Raw genomic sequence first — 22,750 nt, forward strand, 5'->3', positions numbered from 1 at the left:
AAACAGGTGATATGGTTTACATCGTGGACTGTAATAAGTTAAACAGATCTAAAATGGATGAAATTAGAATTGGTCCTTTTGAGATTGAAGAAATGATATCAGATTCACTATGCAAAACCAATACTGGAAAGAATAAGAAGTCCTTGGGATTGTACCATGTAACAAAGCTCATTCCCAAGGTTGATTACTAAAATAAACCCCAGTCAATTTGCACTTTTGAGGGGGGGAGATGTAATCTTTGTATACTGAGTGTTGTATACGTAGCCTAATGTACGAATATGTGTACGCCGCCCTAACAAGTATGACATGACACGAGTGACCATACTTGGAGTATATGTGTTCTGTGGACAGCACACTCGAGATAGATAAGTTGCGTGCACGTGGAGTATTTTATTTCTCTATTATATAAAGAACATAAGTAACATTCGTAGAATTGCTACTTTAACTAAATAAATTAATAAAGTCTCGATCTACTGAAATATTGGAAGTAAAAAACCTTTAACTGTCGATTTTTCTATTTTTAGGTTAGTAGATCGTCATAATTCACAATGCGGAAATATTTGATTTTAATTATCGTGAGTGTTTAAATACTAATACTAAAATTTTTATTTTTAGATAAATCAAAATTGTGTGTTATTGACTCCTGTATCATCTAACATATTACACAAATATTATACAGTTGTTTTGTTATAGCTGTTCACACTTCCTCCTTGGCCTCCTTACTCATATTTGACCCATCCTCCTCAGAACCCTTCAGAACAAGAGAAAACTGTTTTTATTTTAATGAGAAATTGACCCAAAAAACATTTGATTTAGCCCTCCATTGTCATCGTTTAATACCTTTTTGGTACTTCTTCACACTTTATACTCCGCTCTCAGCTGTCCTTTAGAACTCTCTGAACCTTTTTCGCAAAACAAGGTAAAATTATTTTTATTTTAATGTGACATTAACATGATAAAGTTTTTGATTACCTACTGCTCGTCGCCCCTTCATTCTTTCTTACACGTACTTGCCCCCTCCCCTTCATTCTCTTTCCTCACTTTTCTTGGCCCCCTCAGTCCCCTCACTGCCATGAAATTTGTTCTTTCACCTGCTCCCCCCCCCCCCTCATTTTCTCTCAACGCTTTTTTAAGTGATTCGAACTTTTTTTTCAAAAGCAATTTTATCCAAGTTATCTATTTTTTTACACAATGAATATTTTCATGTGTAGATCAATTCAACTATTGACAAGACTTGTCATTCGTGGCAAGAATTTGATTTATGTGCAAAGGAGCAAGATTTTCTTAATTAAAAATAAAATCTTGTGTGAAATGGGTTTTATATTTATTCCAAATATTTCTACCAAAAAAATTTTCTGAACGTAAAAGTTACCCTAAAATTTGTCTCAATTGATAAGGCGACATTGGTGGTAAAGGCTTCTTTAAATATGCCCTTATTTCTAATGTCTTATTCCATCAATCTCATTGCTATAGCAGTATCTTTAAATGTTTAATGAATGTTTTTATTATATGTTCTTAAATCTTCAAATAATATAATCAAATCATCACTACTTTTACTTCATTAAATATTTATTTTAAACAGAAATATTTATTATCTTTTGGAGAAACAATATTAAATCTGTTAGTAGTAGTGTTTGATTAAATTATTCAATTCTATGTAATCTTTAAAATAAATCAAAGTCTTCTGAGGGGTTGGCGTGCAGAGCGTACAAGGGGCGAAGCTTACTGATTTTTGCACAATAAGCATGTGAGAGGTATTTATGATATCTTCATTATTATTACTATAACTTATGCAACTCATGTTTTGAAATTGAAAAACATTATCTTTATTGAAAACCTTTTATAGAAAACCTAAAAGCCTATGTAAAGGATTATAATGCTTAAAAAGAGTTGGCATGCAAAGCACGTAGAGGGCGGACCCCCACTAGTATAAACATTATTTTACCAAAATACCTTATCATCTTTTAGTAACTTTATAAATCATTAAACATTAAATTTTTAATACGTATATTTATCTATTTTTTACATTGCTCAGGACGTAAAAAGATGGACTTCACGCGTAGAAAAAAATTATAGTTTATTGATTTATATATCTAAGATTAGGATTAAAACTTGATAAACGTTTATTTCATTTTAATACATGTATAGGTATCTAACTTTCAGTGGACTCAGCTTTTTATTGGTAATATTAGTAATGAACTATTTAAGAAATTTGAATTTTCATTGTTTTTGTATGACATAATACTATGTGTGTTGGGCTGTTAGATGTATACATGTTTGAAAGAAAATATTTTGACTATTGGTTTTTCAAGTAGAAAGTAATAAAATTGATGTAGTTTTATTTCTTGGAGGTTGAAAAGTTAAAAATTTGTTCACAAAGCTAAAAGCAGTAGGTTGATTTAAAAATTGCTTGCTGATCTACATCGAAATTTTATAAAGGCGAAAAAATTTGTCAACAATAGGGGGTCTGAATCAAAACTAAGCTACGTCGAAATACGTCAAATTTTACTTTTTCTCGTGAGTTGGCATTAGGAGTACATTAGGGGTAACCGGGGGTTTGTGGGAGATTGCGGTAGAGGGGCTAGTGGGGACAGTTTAGAGTTACAGCAAGGTTTACGTGAAATGCTCACACAAGCAACTATGTGATACAGGAAACTAATTGTTTATGAAGATATTGCTACTGATTAGATTTGATTTAAAAAAAAAAACTGTAATGAACGTCCTTAAGTGAAGAAGTCACGTCAGTTCCGAATGAATGATTGTGAAAGAATAAAAAAAAATGAAAATCAATTTAAGTATTAATAGAACCTTGTATGAATAAATCATTATCAGGAAAAACATTTAAAAAAATCAAAAACTGCCTGAAAGTTTCTTAAAAGTTTTTAAAAAAATCAATGAATTTAATAAACAGTCGTTTATTAATTATTTTCATTTCATTCAAATAATTTATTTTTGAGTTTTGAAAAAATTATCCAATTATACAAAAAAAAAAAAAAAAAAAAAAAAAAACAAACGGTAGTTTAACTAATAGTTTATTACCACATGTTACGTATAATTAAACCTAACTTGTTAATAAATAGTAAATAAATATCAGAATTAGAGATAAGTTACAAACAACACCATAACGAGGAGAAAATGGTTAATCGACAATAGGGATCGCTCGTAGCTGAGTGAATAGGGTACTCAGCTAGAGTGAAAAACTGGTTCGAGGGAAGCAACTTTTACTTGAATAATTAGGTATAGAGTAAAGAATCAAAATTTGAAAATAATATTTAAGATTGCCTGTTTTCAGAATCTACAATTTAAGCCAAATTTTATTTATATTTCCAAAAAAGACGACTCCATACGATAATCCAATAATACAAATAGGATACTACAATTATTTCATTATAAATTACTGTCATTTAAAGATGATGTTAAAAATTATGTTTTTAGTGAAGCGTTGGCATACGTTTATACAACTAAATTTCAGAAACCTGGTCGACCTTATGCACACATTTTAGTAACTCTACATCTCGTTAAAAAAGTAAATCACCTTAACAAATTGATTCACTTATTTCTGCTGAAATTTCTTCAGGCAATACAGAACTTACAAAATTAATCATTAAATACATACTTTACAGTCCTCATATCGAACACAGTCCTCCTACGGTTTATTCTGCTAAGAAGTGTACAAATACTTTTCTAAAACCTTTTACTAAATTTTATAATATACTTTAAACAAACGGTTACCTGCAATATAAAAGAATGAATAACATGTCTGATAAATATATTTACAGAACTTAAACAAAAGATAAAATTTTATTAGATAATTAAACACTTGTACCTTATTAGATAAATATAAATTTTCGTCGATAATATCTAAACGTTATGTTAACGTTAAATGTTGTGCATCCTTACAAAGCATAAAATATATGATTTTGACTACATATATATGCAGGTAGTAACAGAACACACATTAAATTTTGAAAAAGAACAGAAGGAACTAGAGGACTGAGGCACAGAAATATTTAATGAAATGAGTAGTTATATTGATACTCGACACATGAGTTTAATGAAAGCAGCTTAGGGTCTACAAGAACTTTCAATTTATGCTATTCACTTTTGAAACAATCAAAAACTGATACTCAATAAAAATAATTATGAAAATAGTATCAGACTGTCAAACGCAACTAGTAGCTTAGATCTAATTAAACAAACGTGATTATTTTACAAAATCGATTAAGTACGTGGACATTTCAAAATATTACATTTTTAATTACAAATTACAAGTTTCGAAAAGAAGAAAAATTATTCTTGAAAGTAATGTGTAATCAGAAAGCAATTTAAACCTTAAACAGTTTATAACAATTTATTTCTGAGGTTGCTTGAAAAAATTGAAACTGATACTCATTAGTATGCTTAACTTTTTTTTAACTAAGTTCAAAAAGAGATCCATAACAATTTATTAGTACTAAAAAAAAAAGAAAATTAAAAAACTCATAAAAATAAGTATTTCAAAATACTCTTAATCAAATCTTATTTAAAAATCGTATTTTGTTATGGCAGAGTGTTTTTTCGTTTACAAACTTAAAGACAAGGTGGCATTTGAGGAATCTCGGCTATGTAAATCCCATTATTATTTAATACATTATAAGCTTAAAAATTAACAAACGTTATATTTTCCAGTTCGCAAAGATGTAAGAAATTTTTATTAATAATTAAATATGTGGACTCGGTTTTGGCCAAAACTTGTTTATCTTTCTAAAAAATGTACCCTTTTTACAAGTACGCTCAAGCATTTTGACTTGTTTGTAAGTTTGAGCTGTTGTAATATAACCTAGTGTCAAAGAATTAAAATTCCGTTGAACACTTTGTAATTATGAAACGATATTTTCTTACTCAACGGATCTCAAAACAATATTCAGTTTTTGATTTTTATTTAATTTTCTTCGACATAACGAACTTGTAATTAATCACGAATAGCAGTGTCATCGGAAAATTTTGAAATGAAGAGGTAGAATTCGCTGTATCTTTAGGTTTCCGAAGTTTTCTTTCAAATAAAATTCCTCAAAATTGGATAGGTCATTAAAGTAGCAGTATCATGCGAGTATACTGAACCAAGAAATGTGGTTTGGGTTTAAGACTATGAAATTCTACAACTACTAATGAGTTGTATTTTTCAATTAATTCTTACTATTAAACTGAATCTATTGCAACAAACTGTGGCACTCAAAGAGGATCAATAATTTTTTAAAGTGTTAAAAATAATTGTCACTATCTGTTTGGTTTTGATGAAATAATGCCCAATATTGAACTATCAACTATGATGATGCTCAGATATCGTATACATAACATCCTGGATGTTGATTTTTTACCTTTATTTTTGTTTTAATTCCAAAAATACTTGCTTCAATTGGTAAGCAACTTGCTATCAAGACATATTCTGTTATTCAGTTTATCAAGCGTAAATCCTGTTTCTTATAAAATAAGAATTGTAAAATATTTACGTTTTTTTCATAACTTTATTTCATTCGTAATGAGCGAATGTTTTCAGCAAGTAATTACTAGCATTGTAAAAAAGTATCTGTGTAAACGCTGCAATAATAAGAAGCTAAGAATGATTCGGAAAATTCGCAGCATCTTTTAACTCTTAGTCAACGCATTTTTTACCGTCATCAGTACGAAAATTTATGCCGTGTCCAAAAGAATCTTTTAAATTGATTAATATCTTAGAAAAGACAGCGTTATCCTCAAAAATAGAACGATGGTATAAATGAAATATTAAGGGGTAAAATCAGGGGGGAATAAATGTCAGAAGAGTTAAAGATTACCATTACAATTTATGCACACATTTTTATGTTACTCTCATTTTTTTCTTGTTTATATGACTGTGCTTAACATGCATACAAAACCGATTTTTTTCTATGAAATCCAAAACGTTATTATTTTACGAAAAAACAGATAATTTGCATCCTTTTATATATTAAATCAAAAGTAAATAAGTTCTGAAAGAATATACTTCAAAGCGCTAAAATTTTTAAAACCATATTCATCCATTTACTAGGACAGCAGTGGTCCTAGTAATGAGTTGTGTCTGTTTCACTTGATGAGATGCGGCACGCGGCCCACAGAGTGACTTTTCGATATTTTTGTTTAAAAAAGTTAAAGCTCTTGATGGAAAAAAGATATTAAGATAAAAGAATATCACCAGCATAGAAACAAGTTATAGAATATAGAAAAACTATAGCCAAGTCCGTTTAAGCACCAACCAGGAAGTTCAAAGAATAAAAAAATTTTTTTGTTAGATCTGCATTAAATTAGGCTATCTGCATTAAATAATTCACTTGAGAAATTTTTTATGTTTATATGTAGTCAAAAACTGTCTATGGAATTGTATGTAATAATCCTGTGCCAAAATATTATAAATATATATATATACTAGTGGTGCTCTACCCCCCTGCACGCTCCACGAGCCAACCCCCCCTTTTGTTGTGTTATAAGTCTAATTTTTTCAAAATAAGGTTTTATAATATATATAACAGAACAATGGAATAAACGGAAACGTGTTAAAAAAAATATTACAACCAGCAGACTAAATGTAGTTTCTCCAAAAGATCAGGAAAGATTTTATTAAAAATTGATATTGAATAAAGTAGCAGAAAATACTTCTTTTATAGATTTAAGAACTGTTAATGATATTACTTACAGCTATTTTTATGGGGTAAGTAGAACACAATTTTCAAAACGATATAATTTTTGAAGAAGCATGTAATGTTATGCTGCCTTTTCAACTACGAAAATTTTTCGCATGGTTTATTATGTCTGAAAATTTTTTTGGTAATATTATTTAGAACAAATACAAAAAATTTTTCATTAAAGATTGTAAAGATGATCAAAATGAAGCTCTTTTACATTTAAACAAAATTTTTAATTCTGAAAATATGTCTTGTTAAGATTTCAGTTTACCAGAACCAACAGAAACGATTTAAAAAAATATCGATACTGACAATGGTAACACAATATTTTGTAAACATAAATTCCATGGAATGTTTTCACAACTCAGTCATGATCAACAACGAATTTTTCAAGAAATAATAAAATTTGAAAAAGAAATTTTTTTCATCGATGGTCCTGGTGGATCCGGAAAAACTTTTTTATACAAAACATTAATTTATTATTTCATATTAATTGGAAAAAAAATTCTAACAATGGCTTGGATAGGTATTGCTTCTATTCTGCTTCCAAAGGGAATGACCACTCACAGAACTTTCAGACTTCCTTTAGACTTAAGCACTACAGAATGTGCATTCTTCCAGTTTGAGCCAGATACACAAAAATAACGTAATGTAGAAGTAATTATTTGGGATGAAGCTTCTATAATACCTAAAAAAGCGTAAGAAATTGTTGATAGGACTTTAAAAGATTTATCTAGTAGTAATAGACCTTTTGGAAATAAAATAATAATTTTAGGTGGAAACTTTCGTCAAATTTTTTTTTTTTTAAAATAATGTAGGTGCAATTGATAAAAAATTTTCTTCATGGCTACTGGATATAGGAGAAGGCAAAATTGAAACTTTTAGAATTCCTGAGACATGGAAAACAAATGATGTATGTTCTAAAATTTTTAATAATGATGATGATTCTTTTATAAGTAAAGCTATATTAACATCTCACAATGAATACACTCATTTTTTGAACAAAAAAATTTTAAATAATATGGTAGGAACATAAGTAACGTACTATAGTATTGATAAAGCAACTCACAAAGAAGTAGATGAATCAGACGATAATATTTATATTAATTTCCCTACAGAATATTTAAATAGTATTAAAGAAGGTCTTCCTGCATATGAATTGAATATGAAAATTAACGCTATTGTTATGTTAATACGAAACTTAAACATATCTGAAACACTTTGCAATGGTACAAGATTACGAATTACAAGATTATTTAAATACAACATCGAAGCTGAAATAATCACAGGTGAAAAAAAAAGGAAATAAGGTCTTTATTCTAAGAATAATACTACAAACAAATAATTCTTCTTCGCTACCATTTATATTGTACAGAAAACAATTTCTATTTATCTTAGCTTTTTTTATGACTATCAATAAACCTCAAGGTCAAAGTTTTGATGCCTTAGGATTATACCTTAGAAAATCATTATTTTCTCATGGGTAATTATATTTTGCACTGTCTAGATACAGAAACCCAAAAAAAATTTTCATTCAAATTGAATGATAATGTTATTTGAAAGTAAAAATATTGTTTGGAATGAAATTTTAGAGGAACAAAAAAACTATTCCATAGTTTATTACTATTTTTATACTTTCTTGCAAATTTTTTCTTTCATTAAAAAAGCAAATTTCAGTACCATCTAGTACCCAGATTTATGTAATCATAAATAATCCGTTTTTTGTAATATGTTTTCAGATACACCATCATGGATGCAAAATTTTATCAGTGTGACAGACGTAACTCAAAATTTTCAAATCAAGAGTGTCTATCATCGCACGAAAAAATTTACAAAAGAAATTTTTTGTAAGTGATCTGTGTAACATTTTATAATATTAGAAAATAAAAACTACTTGCGTCACACAAAGCAATGCCAAAACATTGAAAAAATTTTAAGTGTATTAAATGCGAAAAAAGTTTTAAAAGAAATTATCACTTACAGAAATATTTGAAAAAGTCATGAAAAAAACGTTCAATAAAATATTTGTCAAAATTGTGGAAAAGGTTATGTAAGAGCAGAGCACCTAAAAAGACATTTTAGAGTATGTGATCAAAATAAACATTGTAAGTAAGATAATTGTAACAAAATTTTTTGTTATGGTCAAATAAAATTATATGTGAAAATTAGACTATTTGTAACAGTTAATATCTAAGGCTTTACAAATTTATTCACATAATACATGGGGAAGCTAGGGGGGGAGGGGAGGGGAGGTGGGGTGAGCTAGCAAAAAAGTAGGATTACTCGAAAAATGCAAGAAAATGAAAGAATAACTACCTTATTTGCGGGGGAACTATCGGGGAGCGGGGGAAGGTGGGGGGGGGGAGCAAAAACTCACTCTAACTCTTACGACTATACAGTTTAGGAAGATACATACATATATTATATTTCAAGTGCGAAAAGCACACATAAACTAAAATTTCAGTGGAAATATTGTTTCTTTATTCTAAAACATTTGAAATTATAAAAAAAAAAAAAAAAACATGAAGCCTAATACTAGTGTACTTTAAATTGAAAATTGCATTGTTTTATTTTTTGTATGAAATGTCATGTACTGAATCTTTTATAACCTTCTAAAACCTATGATAAGTGTTAGATTCGTTTGTAATAAGGATTTATTCTTGCTTTGATTGTGTGCGCTTAAATGCAGTCTTTAAAAATAAAGTTATTGCCATTATTTAAAGTGTGTTACATTCTTATTATCCTACTTGCAAGTTTGATTCACTATTACAACCTCTAAAATATTGAAATATACAAATTTTGGTGTATTTTACTTAACGAGTACTAACACGTACGTTTTATGTATTTTTAGGTATGGATTATCATACAAAAGTATGTAATTTGTTTTCATAGTAAATAGTTATCACCACTTTCCAAATATATAGACAAAAAAGTTTTCTAATCCTATGGTTTTAAAAGTAAAAAGAAGATTTCTGTTTAATTTGATTGATACTGCAAAATACACTAATAATTAATTACAATCCACTGATGTATTTAAAAACTCACGAAAACGTTAATAACCACTACAAGAACCACGCTGGATGTAGATTTTCTTTAAAATAAGTCTATGGCAGGTAAAATATGAGTTATTCATCATCGAATTTTTTTTTTTAATTAAGAATTTGAAAATTAAAAAAGAAAAATAAAACTTCTTAGATTTAAATTAAACTTTTAATAATATCTGTATTTAAACGCACCCATGTATTTCGGTAAGTGACCAAGAGTACTGTGAGACTTCAAAGTCTGGTAGTGTGTATGAACATTATTATTTAACGTTACAGTTTAGATGTGTGTCTGATATCAGAAAAAAAAGATTTTTCATTTATATTTTTGTTACATAATTTTATACACAACTGTCATGACTAATGCTAAAAGTTAATTTGTTGTATGGTTATTAAATCCATAGTTGGCATACAAAAATATAAAATTGGAACATACATTTTTTTTTTTTTTACTAACAACCATGTTATCAAACTGGCATTATGATAGTTACATATTTCTATGCTCCAAGGCTTCATGTTGCGTCCATCAGTATCGTTAGTGTTTTGATGTTTTTTTTTTAAATTTACTTCTTTTCATTACGTAAGAAAACTTCAAAAGTAACGGTGATAGGCCAACAAAACTGAAAAGATCAAAGGAAATTTTGGAAAAAAGCGTTTTTGAGTCGATGATGCTGGTCCTACTACAGTATCAAATACGGCCCTTCAATTTTTAGAAAATAATGTTGTTAACATTGACGTTTTACAGAAAGCTTTGAGTATAACCGAAAATAAAATTAGCTGTAAGGATTCACAAAAGCAATGACAAGAAAAAATAAAAAAAGACAGTGCAGGTGAATGTTCGATACGAGTGTTTTCTTTAAATTAATCACTAACATGAAATGAAATAAAGATATGTAAACTATAGGTCTTAGCCAGGAAAAGGCCTGATCTACTAAAAAAAAAAGGTGACGAATATAAACAAGTTACAATTAAGTGTGTTCAAGCGCAGCGAATAGACTTTATGTCTATACGAATTTTAAAAACATCTCTTCGAATGTCTAGTACTTTAATTTTTATGATATTTTTAGAAGTATTTCTATGCCATTTTTTAAAGGGGTTGTTTAAATTTTTAACACCTCAAGCCTTAGCAATAAGCATTATCAGTTTTTGTTTTGTAGGATGAGTGTTCTCATCTCTGCTTATTTTAGCTAGAAAGCAACTGTTACATAACACAAGTATACAAATTAAAAAACGGGAACATAAACACGGCGATTGAAAAACTTTTTTACTACTTCTACTTGTGCAAGCTTCTTAGCGTTATTTTGTAGTTCAAGTGAAAGATTATGAAATAATTGCAAATAGTAATTATATTATATCAAATTTAAGACATATGCATAAAACATACAGAAGAAACTGCACTTGTATTTTTTTGGAGGAAAATTTAAGTTAATGCTATTTGAAGATTGTTAAAAGGTAAGGTAACTGTCCGTATTCATGGAGTACGAAAATTTATTTATTGGTTGTACAACTATCTTAATAAAAAACTGTGGTAGTTCTATATTTTATGTATCTTTATGAATTCACAAAAAAAATTGTATTTTACATACAATGAATGAATTTTAAAGATAATTCTATAAATAGGGATACTTCAACGAGTAATTTATATACATCTAGTCAACAAATAAACAATATAATTATTTTTATTAAATAAAATAGTGTTATGCAAGTGAAAAAACTTAAATTGTCTTAAAATAGTATACTAAATTTACGTTTTTAAAAAGTTTCATAAATAGGGACATAATATGAAACAATAGGTACAATTTATATCATACACATTTTGTCACGTACTTAATATTTATTTTTAGTACGTTCTGGTCTTGTAATTTTTTTATAAAATAAAGTATTTTAACAATTAAAAACCATATTCAAAAATTAGAATAATAATGGTCAATTTATAACGCACCAGCTAATACCAAAATTTCTACGATTAAAGCTCACAGTTAACAAAAAAAATCAAAGAAGCAAGTATGATAAAATTTATGGTCATAATAGAGACATTTATCTTACAAAAGAAAGAAACTGTAATATTTATTCTGGTTACAATGCTATTCGTGAAGCTAAAAATGAATGTTTACCCAGTAACACTTTTTACTGAAAATTACAATATTACGTGTTACTTTAAAGTATTTTAAACAAGACAGTAGAAAGGATTTGTGATGGAGTTGCATCCAAATAAAATCGTAATACTTTAAGGAGCTTAAAATTTCATGGAATAATTGGGTACGATAGTTTATAGGGTTACCTAAACGCACATTAAAAGTGGGAGAATCCAGATAATGATTCTTTTGACCGTTAACAGTCACTCTCCATTTCCATATTATTAGTTATTCAGTTGCAATAAACACAAGGTAGTAAAAAATGAATAAATGAAACTCCACAAAATCATTGGTCATAATAGCTAACGGCTCTAGTGACTCACAATTTTAAATAATCTAATGATAAAGCTGTTAACGTTATGTTCACCATATTTACATTATTATTTGACGAAAAGTGTAGTAATGCTTTTGTTGAAAATAGTACAACATCATTTAAAATTCGGAATATGTCTTTTTACACTGCAAAAGTAGATCCTTTCAGAACTTCTTACATTTGACTCACAAAACTACAATAAAACCCTGAACGAAAAATAAGTCAGGTAACATACGTTACGTCAAATATATATTATTTCTTTCTTTCAACTCTTATTTGTAAATCAAATCCCATGTACATAATAAAATGTCAAAAACTTACTGCTTTTTTACTTTTGCTTTAATTTATCTGTTAGTCATTTTGTAGTTTAACGATCTGCTTACTAGTATTATAGGCAGATTCTTTTTTTTATTTACGACTTTCCTTGCATATTTCGATGTTTACTTTGTTCATAATCACTTAGATAAATTTATGTTAGGTCTATTTAAGCCCAAAGAAGCAAAGTTCAAAAAAATTTGTACGGCACATTTAGTGTAAGACTAGATTAAGTCCTTCAAGGTAAAGGAACTACAAATACTGGTAATCTTAAGAGAAAATGTTTTAATGATCTATAAAAATTCGCTGCCACATTAGGATTCAATGAAAAATTAGTTCTCAATTTTTGTACGATGTTAGTTTCATTCAGATGTGGAAGAAAAGTTTCGTTAGACATACTAGAAGAACTAAAATGTGTTAAGCTACATACTGCATGTACTATGAATTGTACCCTTGAGTTGAATAAAGTTCAACTGTGCATAAATTGATTATGCATGGTTGCCAAATCACACGAAAGCTTCCATTTCCCATGATTTTTTTTTAATGCAAGCGAGTCTTGGCAAAGATTTCATCGACTAAACATAAAAGATCATGCAAGACAAACGAGTAGAAAAGATAGATTAACGAATGTGATAAACAGAGGCATGTATCTAGCTGATCCTCTTCTGTCTTTATTGAATTTTAATGATAGTAAACAATCACAGAATGAATAAAAAATCGACGGTGGTAGTATTTAGAAAAAATGTAATTATATTAAATTGAAGAAATACTGAAAATGAAATAAGTTTACTGTATATAAATGGGTTTGGAAAACTACTGTTTAATTTTTTTATCGTCTCCTTAACAAAAAATAACAGTAAGAAGCTGTTTGTGATTGATATCAGTATGACATAAAATTCAATGTGATATAAAGTTTAATTTCCATATTTTAGAATACCCTACGTTTTTATTACAACTACTTAATTATAGTTTGCTCGATTAGTTATTGTAGCATTTACTTAAAAGCTAATAAAGATGGCAAAGATTTAGCTTGTCTGTAAAGATTCAGAGAGTAGAAAACTATCACCAAATTTGTATCTCTTTAAAAAGTGTAGCATAAATATTTAAGAATAAAACAAAAATATAATAATTACATCGCTCAAAGCACGTCAAATATTAGAAACTGGTAAACTAGTATGATAGCAATACTAATACAAAAATAAATACATTATATACATCACTTTGTTTTAAAACTGAAATTTTTCAATGTTAAGTACATAAGTAATGAGCTTCAAAAGGTTTTTCGTTTAGTTTGAAATTTTTTTAGAACAGAAAAACAATATTTGCGCTGAGATTTGAGGTTGTGTTTGATTATTACACTCAAAATAAAATTTATTTTATTTTTTAGTCACAAATGATTACCAAAACAGTAATAAAGTAATTTTCACCGGAAATTTGCTGTAAATAGCACAAAAATTACGAAAATATCAACTTTATCGAGGTTATGTGAGCAAACTTTACTTTAATTAGGGTTGTAAGACTGTGACGAATATAAACACATAGTCCAATACACAGTTATCGATCATATATGAACATAAAAATTTTCTTAAACAAATTAGAGCCTTATTTCACGCAAATCTGACGAATTAGTAGTTTTCCTACGAGTTTAAAAAGTCTTTGTTTGCGAACCGAGAGGTTTGCGGCCCAAGCCAAAGGCGAGGTCCGTAACGAGGTTCGTAAAGGAGACTTTACGAACGAGTATCGGAAAACTGCTTTTTTGCCCGAGGAAGTACCAGCCTTCCAAAACCACCCGAGGGCGGAAAATTTTATTTTTACTTGAGTTTCCTGTCTTAGCTAGTACTAAAAGGGACTCGGCTATAGTTTTCCTATAGTGTACAACTCCTTTTTCTATGCTGTCGACGAAGTTTTATCTCAATATCTTTTTTTCATTAAGAGCTATGACTTTTTGAAAAAAAAAAAAAACATGAAGACACAGAGCGCAGCGCTGCACTGTGGCAGTTTCGCCTATACTCCATACGCTGTGAGTTAGCGCCTTTCAATTTTCAGTATAGTAGACGCTTTACAGTTGGGATGATAGTCGACCCGGTAGAAAATCCCACTGACAGTGGTAGTGTATGCTATGTAACTGCATTGTGAGAGTTACTACTATCACCTATCTATAAATATTTTCATAACTTGCAGTCATTGAGCGCTAGGACCTTTTCAAAAAGAAGGAATTTCCTCTATATTTGCTTATGATTCGTTTCATATATAATATTCACCTTTTTACCCAAAACTTATAACGCAAGAAAAGTAACTTCGTTTAATCGTAAAAGTAACTTCGGAATCAAGCTGCTCTGACTTACTCAACTCAACAGCAAGAAAAAGTAACGGAAATCGATTCATCTCGAAAAACAGAAGATGACTGACATAGGAAAGAGAAAGTAACATCATGACAGTGACGACGCCCAGATGGGAAGCCATATCAACGGTTAACACTCTGTGGCTTCGGTTGAAAGTTTTAATACGAAAGAACCCTGAGCCAAGCATCCCAGGAAATGGATCTTGCCAGTTTCGTGAGTATTTAGTCTGTATCGCTACGAATATCATAGTTGAAGACAACATCTTTACACGGACTGCAAGTCCCATACAAGAAAGGGTTTTGTACCTCTTTCTATCGTGCTTAAAGGCTTTTTGGATAACCTAAAATACAGGAAAAAAGAGAAAAAATAAGAAAAGAAAAAAAAAAAAATAATAATGATAAAAATAAAAATAAAAATAAAAATGCCGATGCGGATGATGGATATAATAAAGATGATGATGATAAATTTTTTTCAATACTGAAGATAGATGGCCCAATTATCAAAGGTTTTTAGATGATTCAAGAATACTCACAGAATTAAAAAATGTGTGCCAAAATATTTCATTGTGATTGAAGTGAACTGTCAATTCATTTACTGTATGTGTAAATTTTTCTACTGAAAAGAATTAATGAGTATATCCATTATCAATGGAATAGAAAAAGATTTTCTTGGCCTGAGTATCGAGCCTCTATCATCGAACTCCTTAAAATTTACTCATTGTCAGTTACGTTATATTTACATTAAGATATGTACGTGTGATATTTAAATTCATAAAATTCTTTTAGGTAAATAAGTAAGGTAAGTTAGAGCACTAAAAATAAATCTTACTAAAACTCCGACATGAAAGAGAATTAAGTAAGCTAACAAATGATAGCAATGTAGAATATGAGCTCGATAACAGATGCTCGGTACAAAGAGTGCTATTATTATCGGCTATAATGTTGATGAATACAGGAGGTAAGGCAAGTTTAAAATATGACTGTGATTTGTATTCTTGATAACTTTTATAATATAATCATTAGATCTACATGATGCATGTTACGTGATAAATGCAGCAAAATACGATGATAAAATATGCATTTTCTGTAGGTTTTTATTCAGGAACCGCGCTAAAACTGATTTTAAGAATTTTGTAGGCTGCATTATTAGATAAATTTAATAGAAAAAGTATACTGGGTGCGTATACGTAAGCGTCTGATTAATTTTTTGTATTTATGGCTCAGACCTCCGATAATATAAACAGGCTTGACAATTAAATCATCTATTTTCCTCAAAGTACTTAAAAAAACAATTTATAGCAATACATTAAAAAAAACTGTATAGCAAAAAAGTAGTCAAAGTACAAGTAGTGTTGAAAATTAAGGGTACCTTGTGTTATTGCCAAGATATTTTTATTTATTCAACAGTGTTAATTTTATATTTTTACAGTTATCTTCCAAAGATATAGTATGACTTGTACTTACATGGTTTTCTATTCTTTAAGCACTTCTAATAATGATTTTGTGCTATATTATTCAGCAAGGCAGTTTTTATCTTCTTGGTTTCTAAAAATTAATTTCCTTATAGATTTTTTTGAATTCTGGGGATTTGAAAAAGCTGTACGAAATTACTTCTGCCAAACATAATGGCTAAAGAACCATGGCAGTGTTTGGTTTTGCTAAAAATTCACGGACAAAGTACAATGGATCGGAGAGATATTCTACACTTTTGGAACAAACTTTACAGTCACATATCTCATGACCAAAACATTCGTTTAAATTGATTGGCTTTAACCAAAAAAAGCTCCCATCCTCAGCTACTTGTTTACTTAGTATTTCATTGTGAATATGTATCGTTGAAAAATTTTTTAGGCAAAAAAATGCACTCAATTCAGATAAAAGTTTTTGAATCATGGGTTAAAGAACAAAAAAAATTATTTCACCTAATCCTTTACATATGCCAGTAAATAGGTATATTTAACAGATCAAGAACATCTGCTTATTACATACTATGTGCCAACAAACCACTGTTCCCATTGAATGTTTCAAATCTTACGATCAATTTCAAGTTTAAGTGTTAGCCAACCTACGAACAAGGAAAAAGAATGGCGCATTTATGCATACAGAATAGGCTATACAACGTTCAAATGGAATTACATTTATCAAAGCACTTGATTAGACTCCTGTATAGTTCTGCAGCAGTACGTATGTACCTTATCTATATACTGCATAAACTAATGTACATTTCTTGCTACCGCAGCGTCTGCGGTCATTTTAACACACTTCATGCACAACTTGGCTATCCCCCTCTTCTAACATTCCCTCTCTTTCTCTCCTTCTTTCTATCTATCACTCTCTTTCTTTCTCTCTTCCACTTATCCTGCCTTTTCCGGAAGTCCCCTTCTGACTTTAAGTTTACGCTATGCAAGTACTAACCACACGATTATATAGGAAAATACCAAATTGCGATACGCATCTAACTTTTTTAAATTCGTTTCTCATCAACAGAAATTCGTTTAAGAAGAAAACATGTTACTTTTCCGGAAATTGGTGCAATAAGCTGAATACAATAAGTATTTAGGACATAAAACTTGTTTAAGAAAGCAGTCTGGGAACTGTTTCTGCAGCGGGACAATACTTAAGATGAAAAAAATTTTATTATTTAATTAATGTAGAAAAAGATCATCTCCTAAGAGTAAAAATACAAAACAAAGTCTTGTAATCTATCATTACTGCTGAAAGAGTAAAATTTTTCCTTCAAGCCTAGTACAACCTTATCTTCAAAGTTTCAGACACTTTAAAACTTTTAATGAATAAAGAGTAATTAGGTTAGCTTGAAAGGTATCATAGTCTTCTGACCTATGTATTTTTTATGTAAAATAAAATTTGTTAGAGATGTTAAAATCAAATACTAACCAGAAATGTCATTTGGATAAAGCCAGTCCCATGATTTCAAATTATTATAACGATATGATCTTGCACACTCAGCAGCTAAGGTTTCTAAAACAAAAGTTTTGTCTAAATCAAATGATTCGCAGATGTCCAAAGCGTTCGAAAATAGGCCAACTCTAGATAAAACAGTTATTATCTCTGATGGATCTGAAAAACATTGAAAATTAAATGTCTTAGACATTAATCACTTGTCACAAAAGAAAATTGTTTTACTTGGTTGAGCTGAAGTACATATATCTGAATTTAGTTGGACGATTTTAAGTTGAGCTTCACATAATAAATATTCTTTTTTTATGTCGTTAACTTCTAAAATTTCTAAATGGTTAACTATTTTGTATCGTAGAATTTCATTAGAATCTAAAATTTTTTTATTAGTCCAACAACAATCCTTGTCTACACAATTTCTTTTAAAAAATGGTCGAACTATCCATCTATAATCATTATCTACCAATTGCAAAGCGTTCATAGCAGCAAGATAACAACGCGCTTGTCTTAATAAAAATGATAATACTGGAGGTTCTTGACCAAGACGGACGGCTTGTTCATACATCGTTGAGGCGGCTAAAAATTAAAAATACTTGTTGTATTGGAGCATTTAAAATATAAAAATATGATATTTCGTTTTAGTGACTAATAGAAATGTAGAAACGTAGCAATCTTTTAATAATTTAGAAATAATGTGTCAATTGTGCATCACTCAGATTACTAGTTTTTTAAGGGTATAAGATAATAGTTTTTTAATAACCACACATGGTATACTCTAAATGGAAAAACATTAGTTCTCTTTTTTGATAAAACATGAACTCTTATGGTAAAAACAATTTAATTTAAAAAAGTTTAAAAAAAAAAAAACGTTTAAGAAAACTTATACATAAGTATCAGCGTTGATTCAATACCACTAATGTTGAATTAGCAATATTTTGAAAAGGAATGATAGTGGACTTAAAATACTTCAATAGTTATCATAAAATAAAGCAATTTCTACAAGGATAACATATAAAACTTAAAAAAATTTCTTTTATTAAGATGTACCATAAATTTTTAAGCAAGTCCTAAATATCAGTAGCTCTAAACCACAACAACACGTGAGATATAAGTTTAAAGTCAAACTAATTGTTAGTCCGAGGCAGCAGAATTTTTTAATAAAGCTTTAGACATCCAAACAAATAATTTCCTTCAAAAATGTATAATGAATTACTAAAACTATTCTTTTACTGTACGAAAATCGTAAATGTAGTAAAAACTTGTAATGTCAATTTAATAAATCGAAGTGTCCATCGCAATCATATCCCATAAAAAGTCGTAAAAATAAAGCATAAAGAAATTTATAAAAAGATATATGGTTAAAAAATTACGAAACATGAACAAAAATTTAACTTAATCTGTTTTAGCGATAAAAAACAGTTTTGGCAGTAATTAACAAACACCATAAAAAAGCTAACTTTATTTTAGAGTGAAAGGTAAGGCAAGTTTTATACGTGTGCTCTTAAGCTCTGTAGTTCTCACAGCTAAGAAAATCATAGAGTGAAAAAAGTGAGATATAGAAACGAAAGAGTTGTTTGGAGAACTATGGATAATAAATGAGAGAATCAAGAGTAGCAAAAAAAAGTCGTAAGGAAAGCGAGAGCAAGATGAGTTAGCGGTTGTAGAGCGAGCGCTCGAGAAAATAAAGTTTGATGGTGGGGGAAGCAGAAACTGTAGCTTGTCTCTTTCGCCGCAGGCTCAGTTGTCTCTGTACTATTTCTTTACTCCCAATTTCTTTCTAAAACTGTTAACTTCTCTCTAGCATGCTCAATTTTCTCTGATCCTCCAAACTATTCTTAAATGTTCTCTGTACATTTTTTATTATTTTAAACATGTTATTCTTCTAAAGTCACGATATTCAATGCATTTATTATTTAAAAAGATTTTTTATTAGATTACATAAGCTGCTTAAAATAAAAGTATGCCTTAAAACAGTAAATTATGAAATTCCAAATTAGCATATAAATTATACGAATAGCTCAGCCAACTTAGCAACCCTTTTATTTTTACCTTCAAAAAAGTTAGGTTTTTATCTTTATACATGTTTTAATTTATAAATTATTGTTTTTCATCATACTGCACCGAAAGTAGGAACTTTCGTCCCACTTCGCATAACGAAAATCCTTTCTCTCGGCGACGGATTGACGAAAAATCGTATACAACCCATGGAAGGAAACAAAGAATCCCTCAGATCGCATGCTTATCAATTGCCTGCAATCTGAGACATTCTTTATTTTTCCTCCCTAGGTGAGTAATATACTAAATGATTGAGTTTAAGTTACCACAACATTTCAGTTTTTTTTTAATTTTTTTTTATTTTTATTTTTATTTATTTTTTTTATGTATGTTACACAGTGAACACTGTGCACGCGCGCGCGCACGTGAGTATGTGTATGTAACTAGTCACATCTCAGAAACCGTTCATCCATTTAAATAATTGAGTGATTGAACAAATTAATGTTATCTCATTTTCATAGTAGTGCAGGAAGAAATGAAGGGTTATACATTATGAAGGTGGTTATTACGATTTCTTTGTTTACAAAAACACGATTTTTTGTAGTATACTAAGGGAAAATTCTATAATTATTTAAAAAATTTTCTCACATTATACTAAATATGTACATAAAACTTGTTTTTATTTTGCATCGTCCTTTTTTATGATCGTATCTTAAGATCCTTTCCATAGATTTTGATTAGCCAAGGCTTTAAATTTTAATTTTTTAGTTTTGAAGTGATTTTGAGGAAAAAAAATTAAACTTTCAAATTTTACTTAGATTATTATTATGAAGCCTTTAATTTCAAGAAATATTGTCTGTGATTACTTCGTAAAAAATTTTGATTTTATTCGGAAAAACATTATGTGCAATAAATTATGAAAAAATTACTATTCATTTTTTGACTTATTCTGATATATCATTATTATTGTCATTATTATTATCATTATTATTGTTATTAATAATATTATTATTACTATTATTTTTATAGTTATTACTATCAATATTCTTATTGCTATTATTATTTTTTATTGTTATTATTACTTTTTATTATTAGAGTGGAGAAGTGCAGCCCAAAGGCCCAAAGGTTTAAAGTGATTGAGCGGATTTTTTAAATCAAATTTTGATGTTCACTGCACCTTCGGTAGATAAAAGTTAATTGTTCTCAATACAACCTTTTTCAAGTATCCATTAACCAAAATTTGATGATTAGGACAGTCAAATAAGTTTTTCAATAAATTATTATTCAGTAGTGTTAATTTCAATAATGTAACTAGCTGGCTTGAGGCTTTAGATCTCGCTTACAACTATAACGTTATGGACGTTATGAGAAGCTTTCATTACAAAATTCAAAAACTTCAAACGTTGAAAACAAATTTTAATCATAAAAAAAAATTACCCGAATTCACTATTTTTTAATGAGAATAAAATCTTACGTTTTAATTAAAAAAAGGATTCTCTAGTTAACTCTTAAGCCAAGATGTAAGAAAATTCACGTTTTTTGCAATAGCGGACTAATAACTCAATTATTTGTAGCAAAACAATTTGGGTAGCAAACACCTAACTTAATACCCTCTTTCAGAATGATTTTTTTTTGTACGTTGATTGCTATTTTTCTCAGCTATAAATCTTACTTTCGATTATATATACTTAGGACTCCTAAGAATAGATAACAGTAGAGCCATATTCAATTTTGTTTGAAACTTCAACACACAAGCGGCTAGATTCATGTTTAACACTTGTTTGCTTTGGAAAAAATTACCTTTTTTAATGTTTTCGAAATCTGGCAGACCTTACTTTATGATTTAAAAAAGGTCGATTAAGAAGTAAGCCATCTTATTCGCTTTGAGCCAGCGCAGAAGTTCTGCTTTCTCTAGCTGAAATCGGGCGAAAATTCTTGTATGCAAACCGACGCACGACGCACAGTAGTCCAAGAAGCTCAAAAAACGGCCACAATTTTTGCTTCTCACGAATTTCCACTCTATCTTTTTGATTGTTATCTTATTTTGTTCTTAAGATAATAGGATTCAATAATATGTTTCCCTCAAAGGTTAAAACATTCTAATATATATATATATATATATATATATATATATGTGTGTGTGTATAAGGAATGCGAGCAAATCCCAGTAACTTTTTATTTTGAGGCAAAAAAGTAAAATTCTCTAAATTTTGTAGCACACTCCTAAAATTTGGTGTGAAGTCTTGTTACGAAATGCTAAATTTATTTTTTTACAAAAATATCTCAACAAAAAAAAATTTGATTTATTTTTGTGTTGTGTGGAAGGCCCGAATTACAAGAATTTTTCATTTTTGGCTTGGACAATTTAAAGAAAAAAATTTAGCCAATTTTAAGAAGAAAAGATCTCTTGTAAAATTTCTTTATATCGCTGTCAGAAAAAGTTATGAATTTTTCAAAATTTGAAATATTGGCGCTATTGGCGCTTTTCGAGGTCCTTTCACTCTAGGGCAAAAATCAAATTTTTTTTCGTGTTGCATACGTGGGATCCATTTAGCAAACTGGCTATTTATTTATTGCATTGAACTTAGAGATGAACAATGGTTTTTATGAGATGTTTACGAAAATTCGCGATGTGCAAGTAAAAATACTGATTTTTTAAAATCATGTTTGCGACCTTTTTTGTAATTATGATTTTATTTCTGGCTCACATTAGAGAGCACATTAAAGTCCAATACACTAATTTCTTTGGTTTTTAATGTAGTTTAATGAAAAATTGTTCTACTGGTGATTTAACAAATGCTCCAAAAGTGGCATAACAAAATATCAAAAAATATGGTTTGAGTTAAAAAGTAGGGACACAACTTTATGCCTCCACCATTTATTTCCAATTAGGATCACACCTCTAATCGTGAAAGTTTTTCAAAGATTCTGTCAATAGTTAACTCTGCGCAAAATTTCAAGTCGTTTGGAGCTGTGGTCCAAAAGTTACAGCGTATCAAAGGAACACATTTTTGAAA

The 22,750-nt window shown here is 29.1% G+C and overlaps 1 protein-coding gene across 4 annotated transcripts in view; it reads right to left on the minus strand.

Moving 5' to 3' along the window:
- Nup160 (nuclear pore complex protein Nup160) overlaps nucleotides 1-22,750 on the minus strand; it is a 345,777-nt gene that overhangs the window by 63,488 nt on the left and 259,539 nt on the right. For all 4 annotated transcript variants that reach the window (XM_089593858.1, XM_089593859.1, XM_089593856.1 and 1 more), the window contains 2 exons: nucleotides 17,967-18,314; nucleotides 17,718-17,900 (listed from right to left, as the gene is read on the minus strand). In XM_089593858.1, the coding sequence (XP_089449984.1) occupies nucleotides 17,718-17,900; nucleotides 17,967-18,314 (531 nt within the window). The remainder of the gene's footprint in view (nucleotides 1-17,717; nucleotides 17,901-17,966; nucleotides 18,315-22,750) is intronic.

The sequence above is a fragment of the Copidosoma floridanum genome, unplaced genomic scaffold (assembly GCF_036245765.1).
Source record: "Copidosoma floridanum isolate Cflo_tuat_1 unplaced genomic scaffold, Cflo_Japanese_pri ptg000020l, whole genome shotgun sequence".
Lineage (NCBI taxonomy): Eukaryota > Metazoa > Arthropoda > Insecta > Hymenoptera > Encyrtidae > Copidosoma > Copidosoma floridanum.